Genomic DNA, 27,208 nt, shown 5'->3' on the forward strand with positions numbered 1-27,208 from the left:
CCACGGAGCAAAACGTTCAATTTCAACTGTAATGGAATAGTACAACAGCAACTTACCAATATCCAGTCCCAAAACATCATATACCATTTCAAGAGAAAACGATGTAATTGTCATGTCAAGTATGTTCAATCAATCTGAAATTCGACACATACAACCGGAGAAATCAATGGCATAAAGTGTGAACTTGCTCAATGTGGGAAAAACAAATCAATAAAATTATAAAACCAGCCCTGCCCCGGGAAACCTAAGAGAGATGCTGAACGATATAAGGCAATGGATCGAAGCAGGCCCCGGAATGAAAAATCAAGTGGCGAATGGCACAGATGCTACGGGATATGATCATAATCTGAAAGCATACTCCGCAACGATTAAAGCTGTGACGGCATACAACCACATACGACCTGGTCGAGATAAATCATCAGCACCGCTGCATTCATCGTTGGCACCACTAAAGCATCCAGGTCTCGAGATTTTAGCCACACCTCCCTGTGGAACAAAGCTACTGTTATGCTTACCGCTGCTGAACAGCACACACCAGAAATAGGGACCCCCACCATCTGTGCCCGTTGTAGCAGCCCCAACTTCAGTGTGGTTCTTATTGTAAAGAATGTCCAAACTCTTCTGGCTTTCCATCAACATCGAGAACGCTTTGGAAGGCTCAACATATTTGGATCGGCATCCAAGTAAACGGCCAGTGATTGGAGTGAGGGTTGAGGCATCAACACCACAGTTGGGGGCAAAAGTTTCGGCAAATTCAGAATCAGAAGGCTTCTTGGATTCTCCAACAGCTTTACAATCACCTTGGTATGCCTTTATATATTGCAAAGCAACGCAGGCCAGGCCTTGGTTGTCAGCAAGAGAAGACGACTTGTGTGCTGTCCTATTGGCATTAAGCACAGCCACCAACTCATCCGCAGGGTTATCGGTTACTTTGGCTACAATCCAACAGTTCAATCATTAGGACTCAAGAATAACTATATAATTAGATCATAATCTGAAAACACAAATTCTCCGATGTGAACACAATAGACACCGCAAAATGCAAGGATTGGATCAATTCTAATTCGATCTCAAGCTTCCATATATCAATCTCTACTTTTTAAATGCAGCCATTAGTTTCTAAGATCCAAAATAGAAGGAAATCTCAGATCCAAAAGTAAAGTTTCTTTCCTTTTCAACTAAATAAATAAATCAACCAACTAGAAAACAAAGCTTTAGAGCTTCAATGCCTGAGATTCAGATAAATACCATGTCTATCCAGCTTAGAAATAACGGCTGCATTCGGAAAACATGAAAACAAAATATATAGTTTCTATAGCCATGAAGCAGATTAGTTCGCTTACTAAGACCGGTCAAACGTAGTCATTCATTATCAAACAAAATAAGCTTTAAAAAAAAAACTTCAATTTTTTTGGACAGTAGCTAATGAAGGTTGGATAAGAGAAAGGATGAGGGAGACTTACTTTGAGTGTTGGCACAAACAGAGAGGAAAAGAAAAGGAGAAAAAAGAAGCCACAAAGCCATCGCCATTGTTGATGCGAAGAGTAACTAAGTAGATCTGATACAGGAGAATGGAAGAAAGAAAGAAACAGAAGAGAGATTTAAATAGAGGGAAGAGTCGGTAAAATGTAGACTTCGTTTCGGTTGCTTTACAACTACGGCTAATCTGTTCTTTTGGTCATTATTTTCCGACATTGCCCCCGCATCTACCTATTTTAGTTTTAAATGTTTGGATAAATTATATATTTAGTCACCCGTATGTCTTTAATTTTCTATTTTGACAATATAATTATTTTTCTAAAATTATATCTAGTTTTCAAATGTTGTATTTGACCCACGTATCACCATCTTACGAGAATAAAATTAATAGAATATGATCAATTTCCATATACGTGAATCTGAATAAATGTCAATGGAACATCTAACCTACAAGATATTGCAGTCATCGATACTGAAGTTATATACCAAGTTAAAGAACTGTTTTTTTTTGTCCTACAGTTCCAAGGTTTTACCCTGACTAATCTGAATCGACCCAGATTGCACATTTGGTTTTGGTGGGTGAGTCTCCCAACGAGGTGCGAGGATTTTCTGCATACACAATGACTCAAACCTGCGACATTGCTTAAACGATATCAAGCTACTTACCATTTGAATCAACCCCGTTGGTCCAAATTAAACAACTATTGATATTAAAAATTTTATATACTTCAAAGAAAAAAAATGCATCAAGTTACACTTTATATTGAAATCGATTTATCCACACATAAAAATAGACTGTTGACTAAATACATGGTTTATCTCAAAAATTAAAAGTCAAAGAATCATGCTGATAAAAAAAAGGGTAAAAGGGCCAAAATAGAATACTAAAGCCATCTCTTCTTGTTTTATTCAAGTGAAAAGGACCAGTTTATGAGAGGATTATTGGGCCTTTTTAATTAGGCTTGGCCCTTACATAGCCAGTTGCGGGACGTCAGGCCTCCAAACGTTCTCAGCTCAGCTCTTCTTAATTTGTACTAGAATCTTTGCCCTGCTTCGCCGGGGATTTAAATAATAATAATTTAAGTAAATGGAAATGTTTATTTAAATAATATAATATAAAAGTAAATCATTTATATTACTTATTTATCATAAATATAATAAAATATTGTTAAAAAATTATCTTTTAAATTAAGTGAGAACGCCATTAAAAAAATATACAATTTTATTTTTAAGATGGAGAAATAAATTTACTGGCAAACTTAAATTAATTTTGGGTAAAGTATATAAATAGTCCACTGGCTATAGGATGTTGTTTTATTAAGTCATCTGACTATTAAAAGTTACAAAATGATCATCCGACTTTAGGAAGTTACTTTGTTAAGTCCATTGACTATTAAAATTTACAAAATGTCACTAACCTATTCATTATGTTCCAAAATCGTCATTTTCTGTTAAGAGTTTGGTGGTAGTCTGAGTTGTACGTTAACCTGCTTACTGAGATATGATAAAATCTTATCTCATAATCTTAAAATAATATCATATCTCAGTTAGTATGTGAACGTCTAACTTAGATGATCTTAATTTTTAACATAAAATGACAAGTTTGGAACATAAAGAATAGCCAAGTGAATATTTTGTAACTTAAAATAGTCGAGAGACTTAACAAAACAACTCCTACAGTCGAGGGACCATTTTATAATTTTTAATAGTGAATTGACTCAACAAAATATTATCATATAATTGATATCATTTGTATACTTTATTCTATTTATTAGTATCTCACTTTTAAAATTGTGAGGCTAAAACTATCAATTACGAGTCAATTTTGTTCGTCTATTCTAAAACCTTTTTTAAATAAGTATTTTTATATCTACTTTATTAATAATTAATCTTTCTTTTAATTTTTTATACGAAAATAAAAACATCCTCCTAATTCCTTATTATTACAAATTAAACTACAAAAACAATTTATTAAAATTTATTTATAAATTATTTTGTATTTTACAATCTATGGATCAAATAACCCCATAGGCCCAACCTAGGAGTTACAACTAAATCAAAGTGGTTACGTTGACCTCAGAAAATATTTACAGACGAAAATTCGTTTAACAAACCATTTAGAAAAAAATATTTACCAAATGCGAGATCAGAATAAACACATGCCACAATTTAAGGAGGTTGAAAGCAAAATTTTAACCTCACACGGTATAAATCGAGACTACTCATCCGATAGCTAAATTGGTTGTACATCTAGAAAATATGAAAATAGAAACAACAACAGAGTTAGCTACAAAGCTCAGTGTATCATCTAAATGCAAAAATAATTCAGGCATGATATAAGAATAATAAATGATAAAGTAATAGTAAAACAAATATTTATTATCATAAAATCATATAGAATTCATCTCAACCATATCTCTATAGACGAACAGAACGAAAAATATTACTTGTTGAAGGAAACCTGAGATCTCCAAAGTGGATATAGAGCGGAAAACAGAAATCAGAATGGAGTGTTACCCTCCGAAGATGGAGTGTTACCCTCCGAAGAGGAACCCGAGTTAACCTCTAAGGAGGAATTCATCAAAAATCAAAAACAAAATGGGGATATTACCCTCTATAGAGGATCCCAAATAAAAACAAAACGAGAATATAATCTCGTACACAACAGATCGGGGAACAAATCCCATAAAGCATCAGGACGTGGATTTTGCTTTCTTTAGAGAATCTCATGCATATATTAGAAAAGCCTCAACTTGCAAATAAATAGTGATGTCACATTATTCAAGAGTCAAATATGTCACTCGTATATATAAATATATATACTTAATTCATGAACATATTTACGGATAACAACATATAACATAACATGCTAAATATGTTAAACAAGTCAAGGGGACACACCTATAGTAGCTAATTGATACCGTCTAAACCTTATGCTTTCTACGATCAGTCGTACTAGGTCCTGCAAGGTGGAGACCTAAAAATGATACACCTAAATGAATATGAATTCTATCAACTAACCAGAAATAAACTATAAAATCAATAAACAGATTTATGTGTATCTCGAGATGAACTGATAGAATTGAATTGAACTGAACGAGAGTATTCAGGGCATACTAGAGGGCAATCCAAAAACACAAAAGTAGAAAGAGAGTCCAAAACCACACAAGTTACTTAGCACAATTATGACTTAAATAGATAAATGACTCAAAACAGGGCTTTTGAGTCAAATTTGGCAAAAAAAAAAAGCGAAAACAAACTCAGGACGTCGAAAACCATCAAGATAGAGGTTTTCGAAAAAAGTCAACGAGTCAGGTTAATTGGTTCACTGTTTGAACAGCCAGGATGAAGCTCACTCGTGCACGAGGGCACGTGAACCCTCATCCAATCATCGAAAAATTCCCAAAAAAACATATAAAAATATTTTAAAGCATGAAGAATCACATACAAACATAGGTTTATCGAAAAGATTGACGGAGATGGGGTTTTAGTGAAACTTGAATATTTAAACCTCTATTGGTTGCAAACGACGACGGAGAATGATGATCCAAGCACACCAAACACACACCAAACAAACGGGGTTGACGAGACGAACACAATAGTGTTGGACGTGACGTCCACCACCTCACGGTTGGTGATGAATCAAAGAAAAACTAAAATGATGGATAGTTGAGAGATAAAGTTGAGAGAGAGAGAGAGAGTGAGTGAGTGAGTGAGTGAGCGGGAATGTTTCAAAATGAAAAAGCCAGAAAACAGAAAAGAAAGTTGAAACGTGATGGTGCTTACCGAAACTTTTCCGTAAACTATCACATTAGTCCTCGCACTTTTGAAAGCTCACGAAAGATCAGATTGTTTAAATGCCTTACAATTCAGTCCCAATTTAAGGGATGTGACAGATAAGTTTTTTTTTCAAGTATTTTGAGCGCCACTCTCAATAATGTAGTTTCAAAAGGGTGATCCTAGGTTTGTTAGTCAGGTGTCACATTATATTTTAATGAAATGCTATAAAGTTTAATATATATGGGTATAGCCAGCCTTTGGCGAGGGATGTCACGTGAGTACGTGGCACCACAAAAAGAAATTAGAAAAAAAATCTTTTAAAATTTTAGTATAAAAATATTAAAAATAAAATTAACACATTTTATAGCATTGTCAATACTATCAACATCAAATGCAATGTTTTCTTTGAAATCAAGGATTAGAGAGTGCGACAATCAGCTCATTTGGCCTTCCTATTTCGAAATCATTACCAGCTTATCATTGATATTTAATAAAGGTGACGTAGCTTTAATTTCTCTTAGATGGACCGCCTCTATACCATTCTCGTCAGCCTCAGCCAAGGGCCAGGACCATTTTCATATATAGCTTTTCGATTCCTTTAATTTAACACCTTTATTTGTCGAAGTTTTGGTATGTTTTGGCATATTGTAGAGAGTGGATCATTGCCACAAGTCTTTATCATCTTTTGGGTATGGAAATTGGATCGAGCTGTACATAATCAGTTGACATAGAGATAGACCGAGATAGCGGGCGAGGACAATCAAACCATTTAAAAATTTAAAAGTATAGTATATTTTAATTTTTTATATATTTTTATTGAAAATTTACTTTCGTTCACTTTTAGAATTTATAAATTGATATGTTTTAAAAATAAAATAAAAATTTATCTTCTTAATATAAATTTATGCATCCGTAGCTAACATATATTTATGTGTGTACCTAACAAAAAAAAAACACATGTATCCTTACAAATGCAGAAGATACTTGGCATGAGATGGGACTAAACGAGAGGAAGTAATCAATGATTGGTTGGTGCAAAATCATGATCTTCTGGATCCCTTCCCATCTTAACTTTTCCTTTATTTTTTTTAATGAGTGGAACTTGGAAAAGAAGATAAAGGTGACATGAAAGGCACCGAGTAGATTCGACTTGCATTGCTTCGACATTCAAACAATCTAAAGAAAACCTCATGGTTAAGGAACAAATAGTTGAAAACATAATTTCATCTCTTTTTTTCTCCTGCGTTTTTCTCGTCAAAGAGGTACGAACCGAATGGTTTTAGTGTTGTCTTTTTTTTAAGTTGTAAGTTCGAGCACTACAAATGTCAGAATGTGAGTGTTAGTATTTTTATTAATATGAGGTAAGTACATACAATGTATGTTCAAAGATAAATCTCAATTATTTGACATTGATAATTCTCAACAATTTCTCATTTTCTCCTAAGTATTTCCTTTCAAGGAGATGAACCGAGTGATTTCAGTATTGTCATTCCTTGAGGTCCCAAGTTCGAGTACTAAAAATGTCATGGATGTGAATGTTTAATGTTTTTATTAATCTTGGGTAAGTACAGACAATATATGTTTAAAGATAACTCTCAACCATTTGACATTGAATACTCACACTCCTGGCATTCCTAGTGCTCTAATCCGAGACTTCAAGGAATGACAATAATTTCTTTACCACTGAGGTTGCTTGGTTCGTGCATGAACCGATAAAAAAAAAATTAAATGTTTGAAAGTTATATTTGATCAAATATTGTTTTATACTTATCTCAGATTAATAAAAAAAAGTTTTCTTGATGAGGATTCTTCATATAAATTTATAAAAATGCTGATTATTATCTTCTATAATTTCCAAGTTTCTCGTAAATTTTGTATTAACGCTTAATTAACTATCATTATCTTCCCTAATTCCTAATTTGTAATATTATTAATTACTACCTTCGATTTCACTCGAATTAAAATGTCCATATTGATTGGTTTATATGAACGACACAGACATGAATCAAAATAGAGTCTACATCAACCATGCCCTATTTTGAGATGAGAAGAAAATAGTTTTAAACATCTAAACTATATTTTATTAAAGAAGTTAATCTAATTGGATAATATTATTAATTTTTTCAGATAAATTGTTGATATAAAAAATAGTGATATAATAATTTTTTAAAAGGAACGAGTAATAATAATATAATAATTTGCGCATATCAGTAAAAAAATGTAACATTAAGTTCATATGTTTTTAAATTATTTCCTGAAAGAAGGGATGAATTTGTAATTAAAAACTAGCCAAACCCCAAGTTGAGTTTTATTATTTTGAAGATGAAACTTTAAGGGTAGAGATTTATTGTCGAGCAATTGCAAATGGAACTGATCTAACCCACAAATCAATTGGGGGGGGGGACATTGAAGATGATAAACGTGATGATTTGCAAAACAATCACAAGTCCCTACTAATTATGGCATTCGACGGCTCCCTCGTGAAAATATTTTGACCAGGGGCAAGGATGGCCATAGGATCAAAGCTAGCCTTCCTATCAACAAATCTTGACCATCGGTTCCCAAAATGCCGTTTCCAATCCTCTATTGATTGGTAGTGAGGGAGGTATAGCTTGAAATCCAGACCCTCTTCGATGCACCACTTGATGATCTCCTGGTTTTGAGCAACCAATTTCTCGACCGATTGCCCCTTCGGAACGAACCGTAGCAACGCCACGATGTAGAAGATTTCGCCTTCAGGTACCACCACAGACGATCGATCGTCCCATCTGGAAAACACATACATTTGACAGCAACCATACATGTTCAAACATACTCATGTACCTATCCATCTTATTCACCAACCATTTTTATGTCCCATCATTTTCACGCCAACTAGAAATCAAGTATTTACTCGAAATTTTAGCTTTTTTTTTTAATATTTGATTTTATTTATTTGGAAAAGATATATCACAAATTTTATAAGGTATAAAACCAAATGTAGCAAAAGACACATGTAGGTGTGCATGCCATAGGTCCCCATCTTATCCTACTCTATAATTGAGGAAATTGGGACAAAGGAATCTCAGTGATGCTTTGTATCATTATCTGGAATTATTTTTCCTTTTGTGGGCAACTTTGAGGCGGTAATGAACGTTACACGACCTAAAACAGATCCAGGGATGTTATCCATTACGGTTAAGCCCAGAGTAAGATGGTCCTACAGCCATCACTATGTTAAGAGGGAGCTCGGATTGGCTGGTGATTGATATTGCGAGGTCCCACGTGGTTGACTCTTTTGGTCATTTGACCCTCTTTCGGGTAGATTAAGGAAAATAAAATAAAAATCTTAACAACCTCAAGGTTCAATCGATCTTTAATATGTTTATGCAGTTTTGATAAAACAAACGGAGGAATTTTACTCACTTGCTTCGCAGAAGAGGGTAGATCAGCATGGGTCCGTTGACACCGTCGTTCAACATCGTTTTAAACACCGTTCGATCAAAATTGACAATGTCCGATTTGGAGACGAAGAGGTTTAACCAAGGGTGAGGGCTGCTATCCCAACACCCATTGGCTTTGGCTTGTTCCTCCGCCCGTTTTACACGCAATAAAAACTCCGTGTAGCTGACATCCACCTCAGATTTCAACCCTTCCACGAATCCTAGCCGTCCAAGAAGCCTGCTCACGACCTGCACAAGGAATCGGTTAAGAGCCAAACTCAAAACTCAGTCATCGGTGAGGAATTGTTACCGTATCTACGGTTGACAGGTGGTCACTGTCGCTGTAATGGAAAGCCAGCTCGAGGCAGTAGAGGACTAGGCCGGCGGTTTGAGGGATGTGACTCGGGTTGAACTCATGGGCTGGGTCCAATGGCACTGATGGCAAGCCATTGAACGGATCATCCCCGTTGGGGAATACAAACCCTTCCACGTAATCAAACGACTCGCCTTCTTTCTGACTTACCAGAAACTCAGCATCCCGAGTGAACTCCTCAAACTCGGAATACACTACCCTTATCCATCTTACCTATTCACACAATTAAATAAATTAATAGCATTACTTAAAGCAAAGATAAATTTAATTATTTTTTTTCTTAAAATAGAACGCCCACCATGTCGGGAGCTGGCTGAAGCTTAACCCTTGCTCGGGTAATGATACCAAACTGACCAAGCCCACCAAGGACTCCGAAAAAGAGTTCGGGGTTTAACGTTTCGGAGCAAACCGTTATTTCTCCTTTTCCCGTTACAACTTCCAATTCCGTGACGTTAGACGTCTGCGGACCGTATCGGAAGGCTTGTCCACTAACGCCGGCGTTAGATAGAGTCCCACCCACCGTTAAACCAAGGTAATCGGTCCACGACCTCGGAGCCAAACCGAACCTCGACACGCAGTGTGTCAATACGTCTTCCCATAATGCCCCGCCGGAGACATCGATATAAGGAGAGCCGTTGATTGTCAAGAATTCGAAATGGTTTTCCTCCGTCGAACGCATGTCAATCACGAGACCTCCGCCGGCCATGGCCTGACCGTTGATTGAGTGGCCGTTACCCCTTGCGGCCACAGTCAGATTGGAGGTCCTCGACGCGAACTTAACGACCCGACTTATATCCTCCGCCCCGGACGGTTTAATTGAAAACAAGGGCTTAATCGAATAAAGACCACCAAAATCCTTACTGGCTGAGCAGCTAACATCGCCGCTTTCGATGCTACCTTGGAGTTCTAGGGATTTAGATACGGTGGAAACATCGTCGTCGAGTTTGCACTCGGCGTCGTTTTCGTGTACGATTCGTTCCAAGCAAGCTATCATCTTTGTATGCAAAAAGAAAGACAAGTAAAGAAATGGCAGTTTCGATGATTTGGAGCACTAGAGAACTGAGCCGTATTTGGAAGTTGATTAGAGGAGTTTAAATAATGCTAAAAGCCTAAAATGGAAAAAAAATTAATAAACGATAAATTGAATTTTTCTTGAAATTTAAATAAAAATAAAAATATCAACGATATTATTTTATTAAAGTAGAATAAATATCAAATTTCAAGGATCAAGAAGTAATATGAGTGAAAAAAAGACATGTTTTTTAAATAATTTAAATTTACATTAATTAAGTTTACTTGCTATAAAAACTTGCTAATTAATACAAAGACGTAACAAATAAGGTGAAACTCTATGATATTTACGCCTTTTAAGTTTACTTTTATATAATTTTTTTTATAATAATACACTTTTAATTTATTAAAAAAATCGAAATAATATTACCAGTTAATTACCAGTAGACGTTAATGGAACCTGTTATTGTGGTGACTGGTGAGTCAATCCAAGTAGCTAGCTATCTCTCTCACGCATGATATTATTACGGATTGGAATAAGCAAAATCTTGTCATTTAACTAATGTTTGGTTCAAGTGGTAATCAGTTTGATATCGTTTAAGTAAGGTCTCAGATTCGAGTCCCTGTGTATGCGGAAAATTCTTGTTGAGAGACTCACCCACCAAAACTAGGTATACGACCTGAGTCGGTTCAAATTAGTCAATGCAAAACTTTGCAAATGGAGACAACCAAAAAAATATTGTAATTTAATTCACCTCACACATTTTCATTTTATGGTGATAGAAGCTCATGCGGCTAAGTTCATCAACTTGAAATACTTGTATGGCTATTATCAACTTATAAGATAAACAATAAAATGTCATTAGAGAATCCAACCCATTTCGCTATCTTCCCCCACAAAAAAAAATATATATTCTAAATTTTCTAAAATCAAATATTATTATGAATTATTATTCATTTGATGAACACATCTTTTGAAAGAAGTATTGTTTACATATATATATTTTAACAATTCAAGGTAATTACAAAGCAGTATATATTTAGAATATTCTTAATTAATTAATAACGTAAACACAGCATACAAATGCAGCTGCTCGTACCATAAAATCATTATGGAGAACAACATTCCTTTTTACCATTAAGATAGCTTGATGATTTTTTATAAATCATGTTTATAAATAATACATGTTTAAATATATTAGAATAAGAATTAATCATTATAAACTATATTCCGAATACATAATTTCGTTCCTAATGAGAGTATTTTTTTTAACGATATCAATGTAGTTCTTGAATTTTTATTAAGTGCAAGGATTGAGGCATAAAAAAACCAACCATTTAGCTAAAATTTAAACTCAAGGGTCACTTGTTTTTTTGTTTTTTAAAATAGGGTTTCAGCTTCATTTTGGAAATTGTGCTTTTTCTTTATTAATCTCGGATAAGTATAAGACAGTATCTATTGATAAAATGATTATCAATCATTTGATATCGAACCTCATATCCTAACATTTATGATGTTCAAACCTAAAATCTCAAAGAATAACAACAATTTATTTACCACCAAAGTCGTATCGTACAGAAACTATATTTGAAAAACTGGAATGCAACACTATCACATTTTTGTTTTGATAACTGACAATGGATGAACATCCTAAAGACGGGACGCTCGTAGCCCTCCGAAAATTTTTGGTTTGATAACATTTTAGGTCCTTATTAATTTAAATTTAAGTAAAATTGGTCTTCCTTCCCCGTTTTTAGATTAAATATGTAATAAATTCTTATTATTTTGAAATTAAAAATTTTGTCCTTCTCAATATTTTATCCGTCCTGACAGGTAGATAAGGATGCTTGAAACAACCACAATTTAATTCAAAGGTGGGAATCTAAACTCTTATATTTGCTTTGAACGCCTACCAATGACATCTTTGATATGGTTTCGATTGACAGCGATCGTTACTTGCATTCCAACACCACACTTATTCAAATCCGATTAAGACCAGCTCTGGGCAGCCTTTTTTTTTTAATCTAAATCAGCTTATCAGACTTCATTCTGGCTGGGACTTTGTTCGTATCATCACATTATTACAATAAACTATGCTTTTTTGTTCCATCTTTCTTGGGTTAATATTGATTTCATGACGCAAACAAAGATTGTTTAGGTATATGTATTCTGAAGATTCATACGTTTCAATTTTCAAAGATCATGATCTGATATTGTGGTGCAAAGATTTGGCCAAATAATCCATTTTGAAAATCAGGCATACAAAAAAGAAAAGAAAGTCAAGTTGTGGAGTTTTACTCATCTCATGCAAGCATGCAAATTGGCGATTAGCTGAATCTTTTGAATATCTTGACCAAAATTTGGTGATGGGTTTCGTGCGGGATATCATATTTTCCAAGTAAGATAATAAGACAACACGCGTCGTAGTTTAAGGTTGAAAAGATACCATCCCATTGCCATTCTTTTCTCGTTTGTTATTCGTCTTGTTGATGAGCATAACAGAACAAAAGCAATAAGCCAACACATGATCTTGGGTAGATCTCCTTTTTTTGTCGCTGTGAAGGATTAAGTGTCGCTATGTTTATTTATTTCACTGTGCAGTAGAGAATATATGGTGATGAAGCTCTGCTCTTATGATTCATGGTGATGCCTGCATTGACCGAATCCAAATGATTAAATGTCCTCATTTTCCGCTTTTACATATCCAATGGCATTTGGTTCAGAGACGTGTTTTAGCTGTTATTTACAATTTTTTCTTCTTTTAATGTTCCATAGAAAGGACAGCAGATTTCATGCACCTTTCCCCCTCTACATGATTGCTTCGTTTTAATAATATTACTTATAAAATCTCAGTTGGTGTATGAACCGACGTAAGAATTTATGTCATAGAATACGAACATAAAATATTATCAGAATTTCAAGAGGTATAAGATTATAAAATTTCAGATTAGGTGAAGTTATATAATTTATATAAATTATAAAAATATATCTAAAATATAAAAGAATTTAAAATTTTAAACTACGATATCAAAATGTAGTTGGACAGGAGTGAACAAGATTAAGTTAATCAATTATTTATTACATTTATTTTTATTTTAATTTTTTAAATCAAATTAAATATATTTATTTGAAATTTTGTTAAATTTAAACGTAATTATTTATAATGATTGATTTATTTCAATTTAAATGACTCAAATATATTATTTATATTTCTAAATGTGTACATTATGAAATTATATAATATATTTATAATATTATTTTTTAAGAGAATGTGTTTTGAAGATGAAATATTGATGGAAATGCAGAGTCAAAAACATGATGGAAGAGAAAATTTACGAAGAGTTGACGCTGGAGGAATAAATCGAATAAAATTCAAAATTAAAATGTTAAATTGAATAAAATATAAAGCTAACGAACTAAAATCCTTTTAAAAGATCATTTTTTTTTCAAAATTAAGGCTAAAAGAGGCTTTGTTTTATTTTTCAATTGTGCAAATAATTAGAGACAACAAAATTCAATTTGATTCGAAAAAAATATTTTCTTTAATTTTTAGTTATTCGATTCAATTTGAATTTTGAGTTAGAATTTCAAGCTCGGTTCATGTTTGAATTTGAAAATTTCTAATCAAGCAAAAAACTAAAAATTTGAAAAAGTAATTTGACAATTTTATGATTTGGTCATGATTTCCTTATTCTTTCAATTCTTTTTTTTATTTTAAGTATATTTTAATTAAATTTGAATGATATGCTCTTAAATCAGTGTACAGTACATGTATATATTCAATTATTCATTTTGAAAATAATTTTTTAAATTTTAATTTAATTTCTTAACTTTGCATGATTTCTTAAATTTATATTTTATTTTAAATGAGAACTTTTCACTTAATTAACTTGAATTTTTTTCCTCGACTTGATTGAACATTTATCCTGACATATTTTATACATTATATAGATGTATAAATCAATATATATATTTTCTCTCTAATCTATTTCATAAATACTTATTATAGAATAACACTGTGATAATATAATAAACATGTAATTATATTGTAGACACTCATTTTCGTCCATCTTTTTTATTATTTATATATATATATATATATATATATATATATTATAGTTTGAAATCATTTTGAAAACTATATAATATATGGGTTTCTAAAAATAAAACATTTTGAAAATATATAATATATGGTTTTTGAAAACATTTTTTGAAAACATATATATTATATAATTTTTGAAATTTTTTTTGAAACCATATATATTATATAGTTTTTAAAACCATTTTTGAAAACTTATATAATATATAGTTTTAAAATCATTTTGAAATTTATATAATATATAGTTTAAAAAAACATTTTTGAAACATATAATATAGTTTTAAAACGTTTTTGAAAACTATAACATATAGTTTGAAAACGTTTTTTAAAATTATATAATATATGGTTTTGAAATACATATTATATAAAGTTTTAAAACATTTTTTATCATATAGTATTTTATTCTTTTTTATTTTTTATTTGTTTTTGTTTTTATTATTTATTTTATCCTTTTTTTTGGTGTTTGTACAGGTCCAAGAATCCAGTCCAGTGCACAGGTCAAGTAGTTGGGCCTGAACCAGCCCAAGACCCTTAGGGTTTCCCACATGTCTCATAGCACTGCGCCGTATGGGAAACCAACACGGCCAGTCATGCCAAACGGCCAGAAGTGTCCGGCCGAGATCCCCGGGACTGAACCATCCTGGGGCACTCGACAACAACCCACCACGATCCCGCTCATCTCGGAACCTGAACGGCCAACACCGGGGCTATAAAAAGCCCCCGGTTAGGCTATGCAAAAGGGAGGAGGATCAACAGTAAACCGAGCGAAACCAGGCAACACAGCTAAACACAACCAAATCTAGACAAAACGATCACAAACTCATACCATCAACCATCATCACAAAACCATAGTACATCGAGGCACAACAGTACACACATCATAGGAGATGAACAGAGAGATCAAACCATCAACAGTATACAACCATCTACACCAAATATCATCGAAACCAACAAACAAAGAGAGATCAGTAAGCCAAGAAACATATAAACCAAAGGTCAAAAGCCCCACAACAGTAAATCCAAGCAAGTAAAAATCTAAACAAAGACGAGGATATCGTCGAGAGAGGAGCACGTCGGGAAGCCGAGAAGACTCATCGAAAAAGGTACAAGACGAAGCTTTGAGCGTAGATCTACGCCGATGGGGGGATTTATTGAGTGTTTAGGTTTCGGTTTTGGCTTGGGGGCGTTGAGACGAGTGTTTCAAGGTGAATTTTGGTTTATCGGGCGCCGCTCGGCGGCGGTAATCGGTGGCCGGAGTTCAGCCGGTTAGCTTGGTCGAGAGTATTCTCTCGTTTGAGAGAGATGAAGGCTTGGAGAAATGGTGAGAATGAAGAGGAAAAGAGGGTTTTTGGGTATTTATATACCAGGGGTCTCTTGGTAATTAGGAGAAAGTTTAATTCTCTCCGTGGTCCCCCAACGTTTGAATCGCAATCCATTTCAGTCACTGTATGCAATTTGGCCCCTGGATTTTCAATTTATTCAACCCGATCCCTTTTCATATTTTACATTTTTCTACAATTTGACCACCTAAATTCTTATTTTATTATTATTATTATTATGTTTTAATTATATTAAGTATTATTTATTTTACTTCATATTGTTTCCATATTATTACCTTTAATTTTTTTTCCTTAGATTTTGTTTTAATTTTTCTTTATCGTTTTCCTTTTATTTTTATTTATTTATTTTTCTATCTAACATTGTTTTCTGACCTTTTTTAGTAGAGATCTCAATCGATCAAAGATAAGTAATTTAAATCGAATATGTTAAATTTTAATTTTAATTTTCGCAATTAAAGACAACTGACAAATTAATTGGCACCGAAAGGGCGGTTTAAGGGTGCTAATCCTTCCTTAACCGTAATCGACTCCCGAACCCGACATATTTCTGGTACAACGCAGATCAGGTAAGATGGTGTCCGACCCACCTAAATTCGTTTTAAAGTGGTCGGTGGCGACTCTAACCCAATTATCCAAGTTAAAGCCCAATTTCGATGCCTAACCGAAAGACGGTTCCAACATATATAAATATATTTCTATACGATTGCATAAATAAAATATTAAATATTCTCTCGTCAATTTTATTTGTGTACTTTACAATCTGTGATTACAATCTGTGATTACAATCTGTGAATCAATTTAGAAGTAATTCAAAAATGTGTGATATAATTAACAAAGTAGAAGTAAATATACATGTTATGTTGCAGGTTCATAGTGTGGGTGTTGATGGGCCAAAGACAAGCCGCCGGGGGAAGATGAAAGTGGCCTCGTAAATTTTGTAGTAACATTAAACACGGTTATATGACTGGTGCAGAACCTTTCTCCAACACATCGAGGAACTCGGTTCTGCTTCGTACAATCCTATGAAACACTTCCCTGATATGCATCTGTAATGGCGTCAATCCTTGTTCTATTCTGCCGCTTCCTTTAATTTGTCGGCCTCTACGGGGAAATGGAATGATTCCGTGAAGTCTATCAGACTATGAGCCGATCTCTCCATCTTCTGCATCTCGTCGAGCAATCCGGCCATCCCTTTCTTCTCGTTCTTCTTCCACTCATCCGCGATCTTCTCATGCAACCCGATCAAGCTGTGCGCCCAGTTGAATTGCTTGGGAACTCGGAAATTCGTGGGCAGACCGTTCCTCTCTTGACAAGGTATGTCGGCTACCAATGCCCACATCAAGAAGATCAAGATCACGTTCATTGTGTAAATGGGAGATGGCAGACCGGAAGCATCCGCTCCGAGTGGCACGACGAGGTTGTAAATCATGGACTGAATCTGTTTCGCGGATGACCAATAACCAATTCTTCGCCACCTGCCAGGAAAGTGACTTGAAATGACCGGCGACTCGATCTTTGCTGCCAGCTCGGCGACCAAAGGACCAACTCCTTTCCGTCGCTTTAGTATGAGTGCCTTCTTTATCGTCAAGGTTCATTGCCGACATGAGCGTGATCAATGCCCTTTTAGCAAGCTTTACTTGGCCGTCCCCGATGGGTTTTTTCCAAAGCCGAACAGCGATCTCGGCAAGTTTTTGGCAATGCCGAACGGACTCAACCCCATTGGTGACGGCATTACAGATGTCCAGGGTCTTAACGGCGCGTTCGAGTAATTCGGGGATCAAGCGATCGAAGGGAGGCTTGGAGAGCTGGGAAGGGTCACGATCCACTAGGACAATGGCCTCGAATTCGGCTTCGCAGCAAAGGAAAACATCGAGAAGTTTGCGTAGTCAGGAAATGGAGAGAACGGCATCGCCATGGGGTGGTGTTAGGAGCTCGGAGAAACGATCGGAAACATGCCTTTGGAAAAGCTCAATGTCTTCAAGTTCCTGCTCGTGAACACCATCCATGACCTTCATTTGGTTCCTCTTGATACTGAATGTGCCCAAGAAAAACCCTGGGTACTCGTTTGGATTCATTTCCGTTGGCAAAAAAAAGTTTAGAAAGTGAAAAGAGGGCAGTCTATGAGAGGACAAAAGGGAGATATAAACGGAATCGACATGAATGGTTGATGGAGGGGAAGAGGCTGGTTCTTAGGACCGCTGACTCGATTTTGCCTAATAAATGGTGAGAGACAGTCCAGCCCACAAAACCTACTCTGTATTAGGGGGAAAACACACCAAGAGATGAGTACTCTATTTCTTAATTTCTATTCTTATTAGGCTTAATCGGAAAAAAATAAGAGGGTAGATTATATTTCTATTTTTAAATTATTTTTAAAATCTAAATGAATTATTGACTTACAAAAACAACATACATATATTTTAAATGTTTTACTTTTACTCTGCTTTAAATTATTATAAGTTCATAACAAATTAAGTTTAACGCTCGCTTTGTAATTGAGATTATTATTAATAATTTAAATTAAAGAAATGTAATTTTAGTAAAAGTATAATTACTTTTGAATAAAATTTGCTAATTTGATTAAAAGAAAAACACCTAAAATTACAATGAATATTTATAATTATAATTGTAAACTAAACATATATAATTATAATATTTTCAATAATCATTAAACAAGAACACTGAGGCTGATGAAGAAGAAGCATCGACCGTCGACCACCAACACTGAAGCTGATGTTACTGTCGACCAAACAAAAGTAACAAAAGTAAAAGTTAACTTTTTTATCTGTTATAAAATTATTTATTTGCAAGTTATTTTAAATATAATTCTACTCATTTTAGATTTATTTTCATTTCTTTACTCCCTCCGTCCCACAAAAAATATCAATTATTAACTTTTAAAAAATCAAAAATTTTAAACTTTTGACCATGATTATTTTAAACAATTAAATTTTATAAAATATATATTAAAACTATTTGATTTAAAGTTTTTAAAATATATATTTTACATATTTTTATCAATATTAAATTTTAAATAATAATTAGTCAACCTAAAAAAATTGACTAAAAAAATCAACCATGGACAGAAAGCAAAAGAAATAACAAAGTTATCCAAAATTAAAACACGAAAAATAATATATACTAAAAATGACAAAACTTTCGAGATAATGTTCTAGAAGAAATTAATTCACGAGATAATGCACTCTCCAGATTAATTGCTCAAATAGGGTGAAATTCACAGTGTTGGCCGTAGGTCGCCATGCCCTCCGGGCGACCTACTACGTGGCCAGCTTCCCGGCGAACTCACAGAGAGAATGAACGTGTTGCATGACACATGCACGTCCCAACACATAGGTCGACATGCCCTCCGGGTGACCTTGTAGGTCGCCATGCACTCCGGGCGACCTACCCTTGCTCGCTCGCTCGGAGTCCCTCGCATAGCTCGCTCGGCTGCCCTCGGATTCCCTCGCACGGATGGCCTCGAATGCCCTCGCATAGCTCGGTCGGATGGCCTCGGATGCCCAGCGTGTTGGGACGTGCATGGAACATGCAATTTCTCGTAGCTCGCCGTGCTCGCCGGGAATACATGGCGACCTAGTAGGTCGTCCGGAAGGCATGGCGACCTACGGCCAACACTGTTATTTGAACCGAGTGATTTTGGTGAAAAATGAATTAATGTTATTTTTAAAGTCTCAAATTTGAATACTAAAAATATTAAGGGTGTAAATGTTTAATATAAATAATTTAAAATTATTTTTAATAAAATGTGATCTTATTCTTATTACAAATTAATTTTTAAAGAAATATTACTCTCACCACGTGATAAATTTTTTCAGCTTAATTTTCCTTTTAAAAAATACTATGCGATCATTTGAATTTTGGGTTGAAAGGTAATTTTATGTACTTAACCCTAACCGCCCGTCGTATATTTTCGCTCCATAAAAAACCCTAGTTAGATAACAAAGCGGCGAAGAAACAAGTATTCGTTTCAACTTACCGGTCTCTCTATTGTAATCTCTCAAAAATCATGGCTACCCAGATTAGCAAGAAGCGCAATGTTCGTCCACTCTAGTTTTCTCTCTTTTATTTCCCATAATTTATTTAGATTTGAAGTTTTTCGTTGTATAGTAGCAAATGTTATATTAAAATGGCTTGTTTCCCCCCCCCTAAATACACAATAAAGTATTTGTAATTACTCAAATTGTTGTTAGTTTTTCTTTTATTTGGAAGTGTTGTATTGGTTTGAAACTGAGATCTATTTTATATCTGTTTAATATAATAAGGTAACCTAATCGATATGATCTTTTGAACAAAAAATTGCGCGAAGGTGGGGAATTTAATTCAGTTGAGGTGAGTACTTATATTACATGAAGTTTTTATTTACGATTTGATTGGATGAACAGTTCGTAGCGGATGGAGTGTTTTTATGCAGAACTAAATGAGGTGTTAACAAGGGAGCTTGCTGAGGATGGATACTCTGGAGTTGAAGTTAGAGTTACTCCTACGCGTACTGAGATCATCATTAGAGCTACTCGTACCCAAAATGTTCTTGGCGATTTTCCAAAGTTTTTCAATGTGTTGGCAGTTCTTTCCCCCCCCCCTACTGTGATAGGTAATGTTAATCACAGTCGTGTAATTCATTTGATAATTCAATGTCAGGTGAGAAGGGCAGGAGGATTGGAGAGCTGACTTCTGTTGTTCAGAAAAGATTCAAGTTTCCAGAGAACAGTGTAGAACTCTATGCTGAGAAGTGAGAAAGTTAACCACAGGGGTCTTTGTGCCATTGCACAGGCCGAGTCCCTGCTTTACAAGCTCCTTGGAGGCCTTGCTGCTCAGAGGTAAATGAATTAAATGTTATGCTGCATTGGGGTATTACATATTTGACTGTATTATGCAATATATAACATAAAGTACTTGCTTTTCTTGAGTTTGTGCTTTTGCTGCTTGGATTTGAAAATACATTTTTCCAATTTACTTTGGTGTGTAAGTTTTCTTGGTCTAAGTCATCTTTACAGCGAGTTGGTTGCCATGAGTAGTGCCTCTCTCGTGTCTGAGGATGACAATATTTTTATGCCATCTAGCTTTCTTAGGTCGAGGAGTATACACATATACGTCTTGCAGTGACAATCTGGATGGTAGATTTCATCGAATATATTTCTTATTAAATGTGTGCGTGTAGCAACTCTCTTTTTGCACAGGCATTGATGTATTACTGTTTTGCCCCCATTTGTTGCATGAAAGCCTTCGGGGGTGTAATCAAATGCCCAAATAAAAGATTTTGATGGAGTTTGTCAGGTTTCTTGTGCTCAATTTAAGGTGCTTGGAGTTTGGAATATTCTCCCACATGCACTAAAGTTCCAGTTGGTTGAATAATGTATGATGACTCTTTTGTAGCTACTTTTTCTTTTCTTTTTCCCCACCTTGATGTAGAGAAGGTAATTTTAGGTTTTTTTGCTGACCAAACTCATGAGAATGTTGTTGTACTTGGTATTTTAAGTCATTGTTTCCTTGATCAAATGTCAGCATTCATTTCTACCCCTTAAAACAGATGGATAAGTAGGGTTTTTGGTTCTTCCTCGATGTGGGGCTAACTTCATACTTTTTCATGTTCTAGGGCTTTGTTCTCAGATTTGTAATGGAGAGTGGGACCAAAGGATGTGAGGTTAATCCACTAATCCTCCTCATTGCTGATTGCTTCGACCCGTAAATATACACGTCTTTATGTTTTTGAATGTGCACTTAGGTTATAGTGAGTGGAAAGCTCCATGCTCAGCGAGCAAAGTCCATGAAGTTCAATGATGGCTACATGATATCCGCTGGTCATCCTGTCAAGGAATATATTGATTCTGCTGTTAGACATGTCCTCCTTAGGCAGGTCAGTTGAAGTTGCTTTTACTGATATTACAATAATAGTAATACTACCCCAGCTATGAGTTTTGGTTTTAAGATCTTTGACTTTGGATTTATCCATTTTTGGTCGTGTATATTTTTCTACACCTTTCATTCTGTACCACGATAATTTTGTTGCATATTTGAGACTCCTAGTTCTGTTTGAAATGCTCACAGGGCGTGCTGGGTATCAAAGTTAAAATAATGCTGGATTGGGATCCCAAAGGCAAGCAGGGCCCCGTGACCCCATTGCCTGATCTTGTTACCATCCACCCACCCAAGGAAGAGGAAGAGTTTAGAGAAACAGTAACGGTTGTTCCCCCGACCAATATCGTGGTTCCCATGGCAGTTTAGAGTTAGATTAGACCCTCCACAAGTTTAAATGTAGTATTTCACTCAAAAGTTTCCATCTCTTTAATCAAAGGACAATAACTAGAGTTTTGCCTGTATGAACTCTGTTTTGCCAAATGAGTTTAATTTTGCATGCCTCTACATTGTGTATGAAGCTCAACTGTGTTTACGGCCTGACGATCTAGTGGATTAAATCGTAAATAGATGGTCTCAATCATCCAAGATGTTAAAATGCATTATCATCCGTCATCAAAATTCAAATCATCAAAATTCAAATTGATGATGACTTGAGGTTATGCGTGACATTTGATGATAGAGCACCAGCGTGTAAAATCATGCCGATCAGCATTCGTCCTACATTAGACTTGATAAGTTAAATTAAACAGAAACCAAAACAGAACACTACATTACAGAGCTTGTGTCTTGTCCCAAGCTCTGGTTACAGTGTACGCCCATTTCATCACTAGTTGGTACAAAGATCGAATGCTTACCTATGATATAAAACACTCGAGCAGATGAGCAATAATGATCAAGAGGTCGCATATGTTGCATTGGGCCTGTCTTGATTGACTTGGTTGAAATTCACATGTTGCGGGAGGAGATTGTATCGTATACCAAGCTCCTCAAAGATCCTCTTCAACTCGAGCACCAGTTCAGTTCGTCGCCTGTTCTTCTCTCTAAAGTCCTGGAAATTCATCGTGTGATTGCAAAAGAGCGCCATCTTTAACTTGTTGACATTCTCAATCTCCTTCACCACCACAAGGTGGTTAGGATGCCACAGGGTATTGGATTCCAGATGCCTGATTAGACATGACAGCAGAAACAAAATGAATTTACACACCAAAATGAACTTGGAGTGCCGAAGAATATGGATTAAAGGTCGTATAAAGCTACAGTCAACTTACTTATTTATCTCTTCTTTCAGCTTGCCTATTGTCTTTGCTGGGGTCATAAAATCGATCGAGAACTCTATCGTATCACCCATATCTGGGCTTCTGTAATAGTTGCTGATGGGTTTTGAAGCCAAAACTGAATTCGGGTAGTACACCTTTTCATTATCTAGCTTCAGGAAGACGGTCGTTAATATATTCATCTCCTCAACCAGCAACTGTGAGTTAACCGAGCGATGAGCATAATTAGTAAAGTTTTCCAAGACAGTATGGAGTATATCTTTTTTTCAGTAGTTACCTGAACACCATCAACCACACAACGGTCGCCAACATCGAATGGGTGCATCACAAACACGAATATGATAGCTTCAAATATGGTCTTGCAGGTATTTCCAAACATAAAAGCTGCCACAACAAGCTGTGATGAAAGCAGCAAAAGCAGTTTTGTGGTTGCAATTTCTACCAAAAGAAGCCATATGATAAAAGTAACAACCATCAGGATCACCGTCACGAGTGTATTCAACTGCTTCACAGCTGTTTTGGTGTCACTCAAAGCATGTACTAGTGTTTTCCGATCCTGGTAAACCTTTATCTGCATGAAATAACAAATGCAGGCATGTAAATCAAGAAGCCTTTTCTTCATGGATGGCTTTCCTTAATCAGAACAAAGCCTTATCTTCATGGATAGTATGCGCTTCATTAGAAAGAAGCACAAAAAGCATTAGAGAAGTTAGATTATCATTGCTCCATCTTGTTGAGTACTGAAAATTTAGTTTTGAGTCATCACAGTCAAAACATTAAAATCTCTTCCTGGATCTAACTAGTAAAATTTGCCACTACTTGATATTTGCAAGGTAAAACACACACACACACACAAAGTATATAAAAAAAAGTTTAAATGTTACTCGGGATATTGGATTCATATAGAGTTCTTACCACCCAGTGTGTGAAACTTTTTCTGTCAATTTTACTGGTGTTTGAACCTTCAAACAAAGGAAACACAAGATCCACCTCCTCCTGAATCATGAATCTTAAGAGGTCATCCTCATCAATGTAACTGATCATAAAGAGCATATATTTAGAGCACGAAATTTAAAAATAAAAATAATCGGCAGGAAAATCACTATAAACATCATGGAAGGCTGATTTTCTCACGTGCGATTGTGATTACTGTCATGTTTGGCTACATGTGCAAAAATTTGATGAGCAACATATTGTGCCTCCTCCTCATTGGTAATTTCATTATCCTCTTGTTCGCCACCTTCATCGCAAGTAATTTCCTTTAATGTATTGGAGACCGTGGAAAACCCTGAATTCGTGATAGCGTCCACCAACACCTTCATATGCCAAGCTGAAACTTTTTCTCGCTTCAACCTATGGACCTTTCCCATGTCAACCAACCTTTTCGTTTTAGGTTCTTTACCCTTTTTTGAATTGCTAACAATCAGCTGAGAAGGCGGTTTTTGAATCCCATCATTCTCCATAAATGGTGGTCCTGAAAGGGTCTTAAGCACATAGTGATGGAAGATCGATTCTTGTACTCTATCAAAGAATTTGTTCCTATGGAAATTCGAAGCCAATATCTTTAACAACAAAGTCTTCAACAACCACAGAAATGCCCCAATGACTATGCTTACAGTAGTCCAGGTTACATAAACCATAACTTTTGCGCCAGTCTTCGATCTCTCCACATCATGAAACAGAATAACCCAAGTAACAAGAACTGTGCTAAGCCAAATAAACACCTGAACACTCTTCTTCAAACCATGAACGAAATACAGAACTTTCTTCCGAAGCAGAAAGTTAATCTCAATCAAGAAAACAACCAGAAGCATAAACCAAGAAGTAACTAAGAAGCCACAGATTATAACCACCACAAGTACACACCATTTCCAAATTTCCAAACCCCACAAAAGGATGTTCTTTTCTTTACCTAAAGTTAAGCTAGTTATCAAACACCCCAATAGCAACACACATACAAGCCACTCAATCACAACCTTGGGTTTCACTCCATTAAGATTCTCCTTTTTCAGTTTAACCTTCTTGATTATCTCCTCATTCTCATCTTCCCCGGTGGGGCCTCTAGAGGCCGTTGAATACGTCTTCGACACAGCAGAATCTGTCCTAATACTTCTAGACGACTTGTTATTAGGGGAGGCCTTAATGATAGAGGAGAGTCTATGAGGTGAATTACCACCAGCTTGTTCTTGCTTAGCTAAATTATTGTCATCCATTCGATCAGATTCAGGGACATAATATTGTTCTCCAAATCTTGAGTTGGATTTGGCGAATGACCTTCGTCTTAGAGGAGGCCCATTACCTGCAACTAGGGCTATATTCGGCTTATTTGGAGTAGGATCAGCAGTAACACCACTAGATTGGGTTAATGCTTCATTGGGTGAACCTTGAGAATTAAGCTTAGGGTCCAATGCCTCTGCTTCTCTTGGATAAGACCCTTTTGGCCCTTTCGAATTTTCTTCACCGGTAACATTGATCACCACTTGTCTTCCTTCATTGTTTCCCTCCCCGGCCATTGCATTAGTTTTCCGTCAAAACTCTGGTAAGAGATGAAAGAACATTAAGCAAAGAAGTAGGGTTCCTCTTACAGAAAAAGAATGAGGTTTAGCAACAAAAGAGGGGGTCACACTATCCCCTGTCAACAGATCAAATACAGATTGTTAAAGGGGGAAACAAAGGGGCAAACTTTACATATAAAAATACGAACTTTCTTTCACGACATCTTAACAACCGTTAAAGCAGCGCCGAAAACCTTATTAAATCAATGGCAACCCATAGTAAACAAAGAATCAACTTTCTTTGACGAAAAAATAAGACGATTATCATTCAACTTCAGCATCAAAAGAGCTGGGTGCACACTTTACCTTTACCTGAAAAAAAAAACAAAACCAAAGGTTTCCCAAAAACAACGTCCAAAGAACACCCAGAAAGTGTAAAAAGAAGAAGCTCGAGTTCACACCTCTAACAAGCACAAAGATAGAAAAGATGAGCGGGAAAGAAGTTGAAACGGAAGAAATAAACTAGAAGAATACCAAGATGTAGAGATATCTGGTTCAGAAAGTGAAAGACAAGCACTTGCACTGGTTAATTGCACGTTATCAAACCCAGAAATGGAGGAAGAAATGTATGAGAAGTGCCCCGATAAAAATGAACGCCTGCAGAGAGCAGGGAAAGGGAAAACATAGATTTTTGGAAGTCAACAATGGAGTCAAAAAAATATCTGTTATTTTAAGTGATGCTTAGGGGAAAGAAATTTTTTTTTTATTCATAGTTTCTGGTTTTTTTTTGTATTTTCAGTATTTGTGATATTCAAATCGGGTAGTTTTATCGTACGACAGTCTTAATATACGATTAAATAAATATGTTATTAGAAATATGAATATGTTTTTAATATTTTCGGTAAAAAATTATTTAAAATATTATCTTTTACCGTATTTATTAATATTTTTAATATTTCCGATAAAACGTCTAATATTATTTTTTTTTGTAAAAATATAATATTTTAAATAATATTTTACAGAAAATGTTGAATTTTTTACATAAAGCTCAACATTAATATATTCGATAGAAATAATAATATTTTAGATAATATTTTATCAAAATATTAAAAACTTTATATTTTTGATAATAACTTTCATTTATATATATATAAATATATATGAAGTCCTGATACGTCCCAACTCCATTACCTTTTAGGGTGCGTTTGGTTTACGTAATATAAGATTACCAGTGATAATAAAAGATTATCAGGGAATATAATTATTGAAAATGTTGTATTTTGTCTTTGGTTGATTTAGTAGGAATGTAAGATTACCGTGTTTGGTTAAAGAAATAAAAGATTATTAGAATGTATATTTAACCAAATTGTCCTTATTATACATTTGTTTTTTAACAAGTTGAAAAATATTTATATATTTTCTTTAAAATAATTTAAATTCATAAAATTTATATAATTTTTTTTACAAAATTAAAAATATAAAAAGGTTTAATGAAATGGTAAAATTTTATTTTAACCCCTGAACTTTATATAAAATTTTAATTATAGATTTTTTTTGTAAATCTAAAATAGTTTAAAGATAATTTTATAATTTAACATTCATAGAATTTTTATTATTCAATAACAAAATAATGACATTTTTTAAAGAAATTTTTTAAGGGTATTTTAGTCCAAAACTCCGGTAATCCAACAATACCTAAAGAAAGAGAGGTAATGACATTCCTGGTAATATACCCCAAAAAATTTACTATTGGTAATATAAGATTACCGAAAATGACATTTTCGGCTAACCAAATGGGAGAATGTAGATTTTATTCCTATGTGAATTTCACATTCCTCCAACCAAATACACCCTTAATGCAGGGGCGGGACTCGAAGTGAACGAACAGACAAAGGGTATATATGGAATTTAAAGATCTCGTAGTACGAGGTAGGGCTTCGCTCCTCTGCAACGCGGTCCGTTATTTATTTTTAGTGCGCTAGGCATGACGTGTTTTTCGATCTGGTGGCATGTGATGTGACGCCTGGAATATACCCAATACTATTAATAAAATATTT

General features: G+C 34.9%; 3 protein-coding genes and 2 pseudogenes across 7 annotated transcripts; 1 reads left to right on the forward strand and 4 right to left on the reverse strand.

Annotated features, from left to right (window-relative positions):
• Window positions 1-91: 91 nt before the first annotated feature.
• Window positions 92-1,601, reverse strand: LOC120132239. Its single transcript, XM_039149050.1, has 2 exons — window positions 1,464-1,601; window positions 92-935 (listed from the first exon to the last, which is right to left on the reverse strand). The coding sequence occupies exons 1-2, from the start codon at window positions 1,528-1,530 to the stop codon at window positions 340-342; spliced, it is 663 nt and encodes a 220-aa protein (XP_039004981.1). The 5' UTR covers window positions 1,531-1,601; the 3' UTR covers window positions 92-339.
• Window positions 1,602-7,606: 6,005 nt separating this feature from the next.
• Window positions 7,607-10,108, reverse strand: LOC120131990 (cytokinin dehydrogenase 7-like). Its single transcript, XM_039148845.1, has 4 exons — window positions 9,353-10,108; window positions 8,992-9,267; window positions 8,665-8,930; window positions 7,607-8,027 (listed from the first exon to the last, which is right to left on the reverse strand). Exons 1-4 carry the CDS (start codon window positions 10,046-10,048, stop codon window positions 7,700-7,702), a joined length of 1,566 nt encoding a protein of 521 aa, XP_039004776.1. The 5' UTR covers window positions 10,049-10,108; the 3' UTR covers window positions 7,607-7,699.
• Window positions 10,109-16,460: 6,352 nt separating this feature from the next.
• LOC120132132 lies at window positions 16,461-17,589 on the reverse strand (annotated as a pseudogene).
• A 1,857-nt stretch (window positions 17,590-19,446) lies between these two features.
• LOC120132173 lies at window positions 19,447-21,899 on the forward strand (annotated as a pseudogene).
• A 51-nt stretch (window positions 21,900-21,950) lies between these two features.
• Window positions 21,951-25,837, reverse strand: LOC120132171 (mechanosensitive ion channel protein 10-like). 5 transcript variants are annotated; one of them, XM_039148987.1, is made up of 6 exons: window positions 25,702-25,837; window positions 23,791-25,192; window positions 23,572-23,692; window positions 22,934-23,227; window positions 22,651-22,853; window positions 21,951-22,545 (listed from the first exon to the last, which is right to left on the reverse strand). In XM_039148987.1, exons 2-6 carry the CDS (start codon window positions 25,167-25,169, stop codon window positions 22,275-22,277), a joined length of 2,268 nt encoding a protein of 755 aa, XP_039004918.1. In that variant the 5' UTR covers window positions 25,170-25,192; window positions 25,702-25,837; the 3' UTR covers window positions 21,951-22,274. The 5 variants fall into 5 exon arrangements, with proteins under 5 accessions (XP_039004918.1, XP_039004919.1, XP_039004920.1 ...); XM_039148988.1 differs by having other exon boundaries at window positions 25,686-25,837; XM_039148989.1 differs by having other exon boundaries at window positions 25,748-25,804.
• Window positions 25,838-27,208: the final 1,371 nt, after the last annotated feature.

This window comes from Hibiscus syriacus, unplaced genomic scaffold (assembly GCF_006381635.1).
Source record: "Hibiscus syriacus cultivar Baekdansim isolate YM2019G1 unplaced genomic scaffold, ASM638163v2 tig00110557_pilon, whole genome shotgun sequence".
In the NCBI taxonomy this organism is placed as follows: Eukaryota; Viridiplantae; Streptophyta; class Magnoliopsida; order Malvales; family Malvaceae; genus Hibiscus; species Hibiscus syriacus.